Below are 12,951 nucleotides of genomic sequence, written 5' to 3' on the forward strand. Positions count from 1 at the left end.
CTAGAGGCTGGGATCCTGCAAGGGCTGAGCAGAACGTGGCTCCAGGAGAGGGGGCAGTTCCCCTGGACCTGTCTCCTGGGCTTTGGACTCTCATGGACAGTTGGGCCTGAAAAATGGGGGGCAAGCTGGGGGAATGCCCCCGAGAAGATGGCAATGCCATGTGCTTTAGGAGAGGGGCTGCAGAAGACCCCACATTGTCACATTCAAGACCAGAGACCTCAGGCCCTGAGAAAGGGAGACAGAGGAGGGGAGAGGCGGGGGGAGCCTTACAAACAGCAGGGGTGAGTTGGGTTGTTCCCCAGGTTTATGGGAATTATGGGAAACTTCTCAGCAGGGAGGGGATATGATCCAAGGAAAGTGGTGATGGCTTTCAATGTGTCATTTAATTATTGTGGCTATTCTTCTTATCTTTTGGGCTGTCAGACCAGTCATCTGGGAGGGGGAGGATGAGCCCAGGGCCAAGGTAGCCCCAAGCGTCTGGGTGAGTAGGAAGAGGGGTTAATTTCAAGCCCAGATAAACTATGAAAAAAAAAAAATTAGCATAAGTATATCCCGTGCAATATTTGGGATATACCTAAAATTTTTCGTCTTTTATATGATATTCAAATTTAAAACCAGTGCTGTATTTCATTGCAAAATATATTTTATTGATCTCAGAGAGTAAGGGAGGGGGGAAGAAATATCAGTGAAAGAGAATCATTGATCAGCTGCCTCCTGCACATCCTCCTACTGGGTATCAAGCCTGCAACCGCGGCATGTGCCCTTGATGGGGATCGAGCCCGGGACCCTTCAGTCCACAGGCTGACACTCTATCCACTGAGCCAAATAGGTTGGGCCCAGTACTGCATTTTAAAAAATATATATATATTTTATTGATTTTGTACAGAGAGGAAGGGAGAGAGATAGAGAGCTAGAAACATCGATGAGAGAGAATCATCGACCAGCTGCCTCTTGCACACCCCCCACTGGGGATGTGCCTGCAACCAAGGTACATGCCCTTGACCGGAATCGAACCTGGGACCCTTCAGTCCGCAGGCCAACGCTCTACCACTGAGCCAAACCGGTTTCGGCCCAGTACTGCATTTTATCGAGCAACACCACCATGGAGCAGGCATTCAGAAGGCGCTACATACCTGAAAATAAGACATCCTCCGAAAATAAGACCTAGCACATGGAAAGATAAGACATCCCCTGAAAATAAGACCTAGCGCAACTTTGGGAGAAAAAAATTAATATAAGACACTGTCTTATTTTCGGGGAAACAGGGTAGGAGAAAAAAACTCAGCGGGCCTGTTTCCCCATCAGACTCAGCAAACTGGTTTTCAGACGATGTGGCGCCATCTAGCGGCCCCAGACGGGAGCCTTGGCGTGACGGCGCTAGTCCTGCCTCGAGACTGCAGCTCCGCAGGTTCCCGGCAGGTGGCGCGCGCACCCCACGGAAGTTCCTAGCTTCCCTGGGTGGGCTATACAAAGCTCATACATATCCCAAACTGGACCTTTGCTGAAAGTTTTCCCGCTGCAAAATGGGTCAAGCAGAGCCACACAATTCATTTCCAGTGTCTTGGGAACCTTTGTCTCCTGGGCCCCTTCCATGAAAAAATATTGTATCTTAAAAATTACATTTTACAACTGGGTTCTTATAAAAGCAAATATAATTTAGGCGAAATTCATTATGTGCTCCCGATTGCTACTGAGGGGGAAATGGAGGCACAGGGAGGCTCATGCACCTGCCTGGGGTGGGGCAGGAGTGCATTCTGATCTGTTATTCAGTTTCCTTGTTATTGTTGTTGTTTGTTAATCCTGACCTGATGATATTTTTTTCCGTTGCTTTCAGAAAGTGTGGGACGGAGGGGGTAGAGACAGAGAAACATCAATGTGAGAGAGACACATTGATTGGTTGCTTCGCACATACATCCCAACTGTGCTGGGGGTCAAGCCCGCAACTGAGATACAAGTTACATTCCCTTGACTGGAATCAAACCTGCGACCCTCCAGTCCACTGGCCAAGGATCTAACCACTGAGCAAACTGACGAGGGCAGTTTTCCTTCTTATTTTAAAAAGGTTACATGTTCATGTTCGTGGGCACTGGCTCACAAGGACGAGGTGTGAATGATAGCAGGTCAGGGGTGGATGTTTCTAGCTGTGCCCCACACCCCCACTCCAGGCTTTTTAAAAAATATATATTTTATTGATTTTTTTACAGAGAGGAAGAGAGAGAGATAGAGAGCTAGAAATGTAGATGAGAGAGAAACATCGACCAGCTGCCTCTTGCACACCCCCTACCGGGGATGTGCCCGCAAACAATGTACATGCCCTTGACCGGAATCGAACCTGGGACCCCTCAGTCGGCAGACCGACGCTCTATCCACTGAGCCAAACCGGCTTCGGCCCACTCCAGGTTTTTTTTTAAAATTGAGATATATATGGTGAATAGTTCAATTTGCCCTCCACCTCTGTGTAGACAGACACCAAAAATCGTGTATGATGTGAGAGGAAGAAAGGGAACATGAATTCATTTAGTCAACCAACATTTATTGAGTACCTACTATGTGCCAGACTCAGCTTCAGGAGTGGACACACAGTTGTAAACGAGGCTGAATAGGTTCAATAAATACCACTATTCTGTTCTGGCTGGTGTGGCTCAGTTGGTTAAGCCTCCTCCCTTGCACAGAGATTTGCTGGTTCCATTCTGGTCAGGCCACATGCCCAGGTTTCTGGGCTCAATCCCCAGGAGGGGGTGTGCAGGAGACAACCAACTGATATGTCTCTCTCTCTCTCTCCCTCTCTCTCTCTCTCATCAATTAAAAAAAAAAAAAAAATACAGCTGCCGAAACCGGTTTGGCTCAGTGGATAGAGCATCGGCCTGCGGACTGAAAGGTCCCAGGTTCGATTCCGGTCAAGGGCATGTACCTTGGTTGCGGGCACAGTCCCGGGGGGGGGGGGGGGGGGTGCAAGAGGCAGCTGGTCGATGATTCTCTCTCATCGATGTTTCTAACTCTCTATCCCTCTCTCTTCCTCTCTGTAAAAATCAATAAAATATTTATTAAAAAAATACAGCTGTCTTGAAATAGTGCCTGGATGAAGATAAACAGAATGATGTGACGATGGGGTAATGGGGCGCACCTGATGCTGGTGGGTCAGGGAAGAACCCTCCGAGGAGCTGAAGTTCCAGCTGAGGCCGGAGAAGGCAAGGTCATAGGCGATGTGGGAAGGGCACTTCAGGTGGGGGGCATGGCTCGGATGTGGGAATCTATTGGAGCAGGAATCATGTGGGAAGGGAGGCAGTTTGCGATCTGGGTGGGTTTTTTTAAGCCAGTGCCCCTCTCAGGGTGGAGAGCAGGCTGAGTGATGAGCTGAGGGCTGGGCAAGTACCAGGCTGTTCCTTTGTTTTCAGGGACTGTCCAAAACACACAGGGGCCCCACAAGATGGTCTGGCCAAGAAACCTTATGATGAGACGGGAGCTTCTGTACCTCATTTCCTGGTTGAAAAACAGAGACCGGAGGGGGGTCTGAACTCACTTAAAGTCACACAGCCAGGACCCAGCTGAACCCCGGGCTGCTGCCCACCAATAGCAGAGCCAGCAAGTGTGTGTGTCCCTTTCCAGCGTCGTCCCTGGGCTGAAAATAGGACCCCTCATGGGGAGGCCGCTGGGAGCCAGGCAGGGCACCTCTGGGAAGCGGCATCTAGCTTGGTGTGGACTGCAGCTTTCCCCTGGATCCTGCAGCTTTCCTTGGGATCCTGCTGTGCAAGGAATGAATTAATATTGACCCATTGTACAGATGGAGGGAACGAAGGCACGGGAGGGGTGAGGCAGGGGTGCATTCTGATCGGTTTGGCTCTTTCTGGGTATGAAAAGGGCTTGTCTGCACTTTTGAGACAGAGCTGGGTCCTGGCCCTTTAAGGATGGCTTCCCCAGCTAACCTGGGTCTCTAAACTCTCCCTCCCCAGGCAGGCTTCTGGGCCCCTCCCTCAGGTGTGTGTGTGTGGGGGGGGGGGGGGCGGGGAAACAGCTGGGGCTGGGTGTGTAATAGCCTAAAGGTGGAGGCTTCCCTGCCACCTGCTGCCTAGACTGCAGGCAGCCCTGGGGCTAGAGGCTGGGGATCTGTCAGGGGTGGGCAGGACTTGGGCCCTAGATCTGTCTCCTGGGCTTGGGAGGGACTCCCCCAACAACGGGACTACAATTTTTTTTTTTGGGGGGGGGGAGCGGGCAATATGGGACTGGACCCAGGAGAAGATGGCAAAGCTTTGTACTTGACTGGAGGGGGGAGGGGCTGCACAAAATCCTACCCTAACAATCAAGATGAGGAACCCCAGTCCTACTCAGTGGGGACCCCCGAGAAATGGAGCCCTCTGTGTGGCCCCTGCCTGCCCCTATGCTCCCCCTCCAGCAGAGACCAAGCCCCCTCCCGGACCTTGCCCCACCCTCCTCTGTGCCTGAGTTTCCGGTTCTTCCAAATGGGGTCATTTAGAATCTCCACTGCCTAGAGGTGTGAGGGTTGAACCTTGCCTTGGGCAAACGGCCAAGGAACCCAGGCACTTCAGCTTATGGAGATGATGAAATTATTACTAAAACGAGGATCTTGTGTTTTCCTCCTAGGTGAGTTGTCAGGTCCTCCGGAGGCGGCGGCCGTCGGGGGCAGGGAGGAGTTCCCACACGCCGCCCCGGCCCCAGGACGCACGGCCCCACCCACTCGTTTGACCCACCGAGCGAGCGGGAGCCGTCCGCGCGTCCCCAGGCCGGGCCCGGCCCCGCCCCGCTCTCATTTCTGGTCCCTGTGGCGTCTGGCTTCTTCGGGTCTCTAATCCCCATTTTACAGACGGGAAAACCGTGGTGCGGCTCGGGGGCCGGCGGCCAGGTCGCTCGCGCCTGGTCCCCCGGTCTAAGGGACAGAGGTGCAACGTGGAGCCCGGCAGGTCCCTCCGAGGCGCTCGGTAAGATGGGGAGGCGGTCCCCGGTCCCCGACCCAGCCCCGCTCGCCCCCGCCGGCTCCTCCCGCCGCCCCCTCGGACGCTCCGGCCCCGCCCGCGTCCCCAGCGCGCCGTGCGCTCCGGGCCCAGGCGCACACTTTGCCCACCGTCCCTAGCGGGGGGCGGGGCCTCGGCGGCGGTGTTCCCCTCACTTTTATTATGTATTCTCTTTTAAAGGGCCCGCGCCTCGAAAATTTCCATCCGCCCTCCCTTCCCTCCCGAGACCCCTGGGCTGGTCCTGCGGGTTCGCACCCAGCGCGGGGGGTGGGGGTGGGGGTCCGGGAAGGGGGAGGGGGCCTCGCGAGACCCCTCCCCGCGCCCCAGGCCGCGGCGCTGAATCACCCGCGAGGTATTTGCATCTGAGAGCGATTTGTCACCCGGTGATTTGTCTTCCCGGCGGTGAGCGCGCCGGCGGGGGGGAGGGGAGGGGAGGGGCGGGGAGGCGCGCGCAGGGTGACTTTTACCAATCCGGTCGGACGGGGGTGTAGACGCGGACCGGGCCCGCGGCTAGGTGAGTCCGCGCGCGGCACCCACCCGGCGGCGGCGGCCGAGAGCCAGCAGCGCGCAGCTCGCAGCTCGCGGCCCGGGCGGGAGGCCAGGCGCTGCCGGGCTGGGCCGGACGCCAGGCGCGGGGCATGCGCCCCGGGAGCGGGCCTGGCGCGGTGAGGCTGGGGCGCGGGGTGATGGCCTTTTAAACCGCGGGTTCCGGTCCGGGGTGAGAGGGGGCTCCCCAAAGTGGGCAGGGATGTGGATGGGGGTCCGGCGCCGGGAAGGCGACCCTACGGCCGGAGTTGGTGTGGTTTTCTCCGCTCCCGCTGGTTGACCTCATCCCCTACCATGTTGCACAGGGGCGTGCTGGCGCCCGGGGCGGACCGGGGGTCGCCAGGGCGCTCCCCCTTCAGCGGAAGGAAATGGTCTCCGGGCGCGCGCGGGGGGCTGCGCTCCGGGTTCGGCTCATTTCTCTCCCCCCGGGGTCGGGGGTTTTATCCCGGAGCCCCGAGAGCAGAGGGAGCGCCGGCTGGGAGGGCAGCCCCCGGTGACCCTCCCTCCCCTGCCTGGACGGTTTATGTATAAAGTGTCGGTCTCCGGGCCGAAAGCGGCCCCCGGAGGGGACTCCGCGGTGCCGGCGGCGCCGGGGGCGGGTGCGACCCGGGCCCCGGCTCCCCGGTTCCCGGGCTCCGCGGCGGGGATCCCCGGGGAAAGCCCCCTCCCCCGGCCGGCGCCCCCCGACACAAAGCGGGCGCAGGAAGCGCGAGCAGCGCGCGTTTGTCAATCCCAACGTTCCGCGCCCGACCCCGGCGGCGGCGCGTTTGTCAATAATCTTCCGTTTTTCACTCGCCCGGGCCCAGGCGAGGGCTGCCCCCCCCCCCCCCCGACCCATGCAAATCCGCCGCTTTCCAAGAAGCGTTTGAAACCGGACTGGGGTTTTTGTCGTCTTATTTCTTCTTCTTCGGTGTTTCCTTCCCCACTTCCTCCGGGCCGCCCCCTCCCCACGCCGCCAGCCCCCTCCCCAGCCCCCGCCCCCTCCCCCGCCTCCCTCCGCGGAGTGCAGGGGCCCCTTTCGCCACCCGCGGGCCCCGGCCTTGCACAACTCTTTAAATAACCGTGTTTTGCAAGCCCCGGCCGGAGCGGGTGACCTCTCCCAGAGGCATTGGGGGGGGGGAAGGGCGTGGCCCGGTTTCTCCTCGCCCCCCACCCCCAGCCGGTTCCTAGGGACCACTCCGCACCCCCCCATCCCTGCCGGGTCCCTGCCGGGGAATGCCTTTCCCATGGGGCTGTCATAAAGTGGGGGTAGGGGCGGAGGACAAAGGGCTCCTGGGGGAGGGGTCTGCAGGGGCTGGGCGCTGCCAGCTTAGGGTTAATGGCAGCCTTGAGAGGGCCCGGGCCTGGCCCAGAGGGGCTCCCGGGGTTCCCACCTGCCCCCCTCGAGCCCTGGTGTGGAGGCCTGCCCTGCTCCCCTCCCCCACCGGGGGTGACCCGGAAGGGTCATTAAACCCAGCAGGCCAGGCGGGGGCAGCGTGGGGGGAGTGGCTTCCTTTGGCCTCTTCCTTAGGCCCCCCCCAGAGGTGGGGGCACTGCCTGGAGCGTTTCCTTGGGTGGGGGCTTGTCTTGAAGTTGTCAAAAGTGGGGGAGGGGCAGCGGGGCCTAGACCCTGGGTGAGAAATGTCCCCTCAGCACTTAGGGAGCTGGTGGTGGGGGATGGCTGCCAGTGGGGGAGGGGGCTGCTGGGTGCTGCTTTGCTGTGCTGGCCCCTCGCCAGCACTGTGGTCTCTGAGCGGGTTGTGCCCAAGGACCCCTGCCCCTGCTGGATACGGAGGCCTTTTGGGGGGAGGGGGTGTCCCTTCCCACTTTTTACAGGGGCCATTCACCTGCCCCCCCCCCCCCATTGCCCTTTTACCCAGGAGGCCCCAGGGGGTCTGAGTAATGAGTGGCTAGCTGGTCTAGGTCAGTGGTCGGCAAACTCATTAGTCAGCAGAGCCAAATATCAACAGTCAACAGGACAACGCCTGACATTTCTTTGGAGAGCCACATTTTTTAAACTTAAACTTCTTTTAACGCCACTTCTTCAAAACAGACTCGCCCAGGCCGTGGTATTTTGTGGAAGAGCCACACTCAAGGGGCCAAAGAGCCGCATGTGGCTCGCGAGCCGCAGTTTGCCAACCACGGGTGTAGGAGGAGGAGGAGGGGCACTGGGCTGGCTGTGGCTCTGCAGGGCCTCTTCCATGACTGGAGAGTTTGGGAAGGGGCTACACGGCAGGTCTAGGTGGTGTCAGGTTCCTGTTAGCAGGTCACTTAGTGGGAACAGGGCGTCAGCTGAAGCAGAGTCTCTGCCTGTGCCCACTGGCCTCCCCTGTGTGAGACCCTCTGCCCCCTGAGTGGAGGTTCATTTGCTGGGTTAGGGGCCGCCTCCTGGACCCTCCTGCCCTCCGCACTGTCCCTGTGCTGTAGCATCTGGGGTGTGACCACCAGGTCTGAGGAGTTCTGTCCGTTTGTTTTATTGGCCCCTTGGGTAGCTGGGGGTGTAGCCTGAGTGGGTGGGGGGCTGGGGTGAGATCTCGTCCTCCTGTCCTGGTGGAACCTCCTCTCCGGAGTCTGCCACAGGCCCTGGCAGTTAGGGTTGGTGGTGATCTGAAGGGACCCCAGGCCAGGGACAGCACATTGCATTCTGGGATGTTGAAACACACACACACACACACACACACACACACCCGCTTGGGGTCCCAAAGTGCAGGGGAAGACCCCTGCAGAGAGGCATGGGAGTGGTGTGGGAGGCTCTCATGGCACCCAGACACGTGTTAGCAGGGCACCTCCGAGCCTGTTTCCCCGCACCCATAAAACTGGGACCACCTAGCCCCTCCTTCCCTGACACTGACATGATGCGGTGCCTCTTTTGTACCCAAATTCACCATCATAAACTCACTGTATCTCTGCCTGAGCACCGTGAGGTGGATGCAGTGAGGGCACCGTTCTGCATATGGGGAAACTGAGGTCCAGGGAGACTGAGGCTTAGGGCTGAGAGCATGCCTGGGGAAGGTTTAGCTCAGGATCCATATACAGCAAGCACTCAGCCTGGGCCAGGCAGCACCAGCACCTAGAACCTGGAATCAGAACCCAGAACTCACTTGGTCTCTGGTGCCCAGCAGGCAGCTGCAGCCAATCAGAGGCCAGGAATGCCGTGTCCTCTGCTCTGTTTGTGAAGCAATAATCCACACGGGTCCCTGGGAGGTGCAGCTGGCGGCGGCATATCTCTCTGTGGGGCTGAGACCCTCAGGAGCCCAGTGCGGGGAACAGTGCTTTCTGGGTGGACAGAGGAAGGGTAGATGGGGAGTGTGCTTCTCCACTTCCAAGGAGCCCTCCAGGTTTGCTCCCTGGTGGGAGTGGATGGGAGGGATTTTCCCAGAGGCCTTTGCAGTCCAGTCTCCGTGGGGAGGATGAGGCTGAGGACCGCGGTGTGGTGTGACAGTCTCTCTCGCCGCCCTCAGGTTTCTGCAAACACGTGAATGAACTGGATGCCGGCCGCTGCTCCTTCGTGCCCGGAGTGAGAAGGAGGCGCTGCCTGTTGGCATGCCCCACCAGCCCTCAGTCTGAGCCGAGTGGCCCCCACCCTCCGCCACCCTGCACTGCCCCGGCTCCCCCGCGGCCCCCACACTGCAGTGCGGCCGGGCCCCGTCCCCGAAGGGGCCGCCCCTGCCACCCACCCCTGGCGCCCGGGGCGGCCCAGCCCGCAGGGCCATGAAGCTGCAGGCTGTGATGGAGACGCTCCTGCAGCGGCAGCAGCGGGCACGCCAGGAGCTGGAGGCCCGGCAGCCACTGCTGCCCGAGCCCCCCGCCGGCCCCCCGGCCCTCTCCAAGGCTGCCTCGGACGAGGACAGAGACCCCGAGAACACCCGGATGCAGCAGGCGCAGATGGCCGCCCTGGCCGCCATGCGGGCTGCTGCCGCCGGCCTCGGACCCGCACCGAGCCCCAGTGGCTCCGAGGACAGGCCCCCCAGCTCCGAGGACGAGGACGCCGCCCAGGAGGGGCCGCCCGGCTCCCCCGGTCGAGGCAGGGAGGCGCCAGGTCATGCCGGAGGCGACAGGCACTTCGAGGACATGGGCTCTGACGATGACCTGTGAGTGTGGGTTGGAGGGCGTGGGGCACTGAGGGGTGTCTGGGTCTCGGTGGCAGAGTGGTAAGGGCAGGACAAAACTCCCTGAGAAAGTGCCGCCCTTTGGAATTTTCTGGATTTCAATGGACGTGTTCTCCCTGTGCACTGTCTAGTCCTAAGTGGCACTGAGTGTGGGATGTGGCCAGTGTCAAAGATGTGGTTGAGGATTAGTGTTTGTAGCTTTATTTCATCCTGATTTAAGCAGAACCAGCCACACACGCCCAGGGCCTATCACCCAGCGCCGCTCCGGCAGATCCAGCATCAGGGGCAGGTAGACTGGGTAGGACCTGCTCAGGGTGGGCATTAGTTGGCTCATTGGGGTCTGTGATTCACAGGAGTCCAGTGTGGACCCTGAACTGGGTGCTGGTGGGACCCCAGTGGGATCTCTCTGGAAAGACTTAACCTTTTTAAAAATTGATTTAAGAGAAAGAGGAAGGCGGAGAGAGAGAAAACATCGATCCATCGGTTGTCTCCTATATGCACCCCAACTGGGGACTGAATCCAAAACTTGGGTATGTACCCTGACTGGGAATCAAACCCACCACCTTTTGGTGTTTGGGACGATGCTCGAATCAACTGAGCCACATCAGCCTGGGCACTGGGAAAACATTTATTTTTTGGTTGATCTTCACCTGAGGATATTTTCCCATTGATGTTTGGGGAGAGGGAGAGAGAGGGAAAGACCGAGACATTGATGTAAGAGATATTAGTTGGTTGTCTCCTGCACAAGCCCTGATCGGGGCCTGGCCCGGGGAGGAGCCTGCAACCAAAGTATGTGCCCTTGACTGGAATTGAACCCGGGACTGATGCTCTAGCCACTGAGCCAAACCAGCTAGGGCGGGAAGACTTGAAAAAGCAAAGAAGTGGGGCAATTGCAGGTTGTGATTGGGGCTGTCAAGAAAACGAAGCAGCCGAAACTGGTTTGGCTCAGTGGTAGAGCGTCGGTCTGCGGACTGAAAGGTCCCAGGTTCGATTCCGGTCAAGGGCATTACATTGGTTGCAGGCACATCCCCAGTAGGGGGTGTTCAAGAGGCAGCTGGTCGATGTTTCTCTCTCATCGACGTTTCTATCTATCTCTCTCCCTTCCTCTCTGTAAAAAATCAATAAAATATATTTAAAAAAAAAGAAGCAGAGGTGGTAGGGAGCGGGTGCTGGGCCAGCATTAACTCTCCTGAGTGATGGGCACAGTAGTACCAGTCCCCAGGGAGGGCCAGGAAGCCTGGAACAGCATGCCTCGCAGAGGGCACAACCTGAGCAAAGGCCCTAAACTGAACTCCACTCGAGGAAGTGGAAGAGCCGGTGTAACGTTTTCAAGGCTCAGCAGGGCAGCTGGTGCGGCAGGGGGAGGCGAGGCTGGGGTCTATGTCACAGGAATAGTTACAGTTTGGTCCGGGCTAACTGCGACCAAGAGGTGCGACCGAGAGGTGCCTGGCCCATGGGGCCGGTGAGGCCCACCCTCCCCGTGTGGAGAGAGGAAACGCAGTCTGGGATGAGGAGCCGGCTCTGCCCTGGGACAGGGGCCCGCTGGTGCCTTCTCCCCTGACCTCTGCCCTCTGCCTGCCCCAGGAAGCAAAAATGGGAAGAGGAGGAAGAGGAGGAAGAGCTGGAGGAAGACTTGGGGGATGAGGACGAGGAGGACGAGGAGGAAGACTATGAGGATGAGGAGGGGCTCGGGCCCCCGGGCTCGGCTGGCTTGGGCCCCGCAGCCCTGTTTGCCCACAAGACCCAGCTGCCCCAGGCCTTCCGCGGGGGCGACGGCGGGCCCCGGGTGATGGGCAGCCAGGAGCGCCCGGGGGCCGGGCCAGCCCACCCCGGGGGGTCCGCCCACGTGGTACCCCAGCTGCAGCCTCCTGACCACGGGGACTGGACGTACGAGGAGCAGTTCAAGCAGGTAGGTCCTGTGCCGTGTGCCATGATGGGGACAGTGGAGGCGGGGGCCCCCCTGGCTGTTACTTGGGTTCTTCCAGCTGGCCCGATGGCTGGCTTTTACCTCCCGCCCTCAAGTGCCAGCTGGATGCGAGGGGTCCCAGGGGTGGATTGGCTGTTAAATGCATTAACACGGGGGACGCAAGCCAGAAGGGAGAGGCGTGGGGCTTTTGATGTCGGCTCCAGAAGGATAAGCAGGGAAACAGAGGGAGGAGACGGGTTCAGCGTGGAGGGGATGGTCCAGGCAAAGGCTGTGCAGTGACCTCGCTGGGCACGGTTTGTGGGTGTGGCCCGGGGACGTGAGGCTGGAGGCCTTGTCGGTCTGGCCTCTCCAGTGGAGTTCAGTCTATCGAGGCCCAGGCAGCTGGCTGCGCAGGAGGTGGCCACGTTGTGTGGTTGGTGTGGACGGCCAAGCGCCCTGGGGCTCTGGAGGGGCGGGGAGGAAGCAGGCCATTCTGGTGCCTTCCCAAGGGTGGCCAGGGCAGAGGAAGTGGCCGGGCGGGGCATCCTTTGAAGTTGGGCCGAGCTGGGCTGGGCAGATGGAAACCAGATGGCGGCCTCAGCGGCCAGTGGGGCTTGCATTCCATCCTCAGCCAGCTGGGCCCTGCCCCGACCTCCAGGAGTGGCTGGAGGGGACCTGGCCTCCCTGGCCCCGAGCCCAGCCTCGCTGGGGCTCCGCGGGGCTGTGAGCACCACGGCACCGAGAGGGCCTCCCGGTAGCTCCCTTCCAGAGGCCGGCTCCCGGGTTGGCTGGGAGACCCTGCCCGAGGGAGGGAAGCCCAGCTACACTCTGTGCTGGTCTCCGGGGACTCAGAGCCAGTAGTCCTCTCCCTGCTTCCCTTGGAGAAAAGGATGCTGGGACTCGGGAGCCCTCAGAGACTGGCGTCCAGGCCATTGGGAAACTCGCAGATGAAGGAAAGACCTGGAAGTGGGGCCCACGGGGGCAGTGTTGGGGGTGGCAGGGATGGAGGGGGTGGGAAGGCCGGAGGGTTGGAACTGCAGGGGTGCCCCGGGCAGCTGCAGGGATGGGAGGGAGAGTTAAACACCCCCTGGATGTGGACACCAGCCTGAACCTGCACGTAGGCCTGATGGCCCCACCCTGCCCCCTGCCTCCGTTTCCCTCCCTTCGGGAAGAAAACTCCTGCTAGGCGGCCGCTCACCCCATTTTGTAGACAAGAAAACAGACACGGTGCGGGAAGCGAGCTCTGCAGACTCCGGGCCCCTGGCGTCCTCTGGGTCCCACATGACACAGACGGACATGTTGTAGGCGAGTCCTGTTTACTTATCCGCCAAATATTTGCTGTCTGCGCTGAACACAGCCCTCAGGCTGGGAGTTGCAGCTGGACAGAACCCCCGCTGCCTCTCAGCGTCACAGCAGGTGGGAGGGACGAGGCTGTGCGGCCCTC

The 12,951-nt window shown here is 59.8% G+C and overlaps 1 protein-coding gene across 5 annotated transcripts in view; it reads left to right on the forward strand.

The window, feature by feature from the left end:
* Nucleotides 1-4,783: 4,783 nt before the first annotated feature.
* Nucleotides 4,784-12,951, forward strand: part of ARID3A (AT-rich interaction domain 3A) — a 38,833-nt gene continuing 30,665 nt past the window's right edge. Inside the window, exons 1-3 of one of the 5 annotated variants that reach the window (XM_084886402.1) lie at nucleotides 4,784-4,934; nucleotides 8,954-9,583; nucleotides 11,186-11,510. In XM_084886402.1, the coding sequence (XP_084742528.1) occupies nucleotides 9,204-9,583; nucleotides 11,186-11,510 (705 nt within the window). In that variant the 5' untranslated portion in view covers nucleotides 4,784-4,934; nucleotides 8,954-9,203. The other 4 variants (XM_084886401.1, XM_084886400.1, XM_084886399.1 and 1 more) reach the window with 4 other exon arrangements.

Source organism: Pipistrellus hanaki, assembly GCF_964339955.1.
Source record: "Pipistrellus hanaki genome assembly, chromosome: 5".
Lineage (NCBI taxonomy): Eukaryota > Metazoa > Chordata > Mammalia > Chiroptera > Vespertilionidae > Pipistrellus > Pipistrellus hanaki.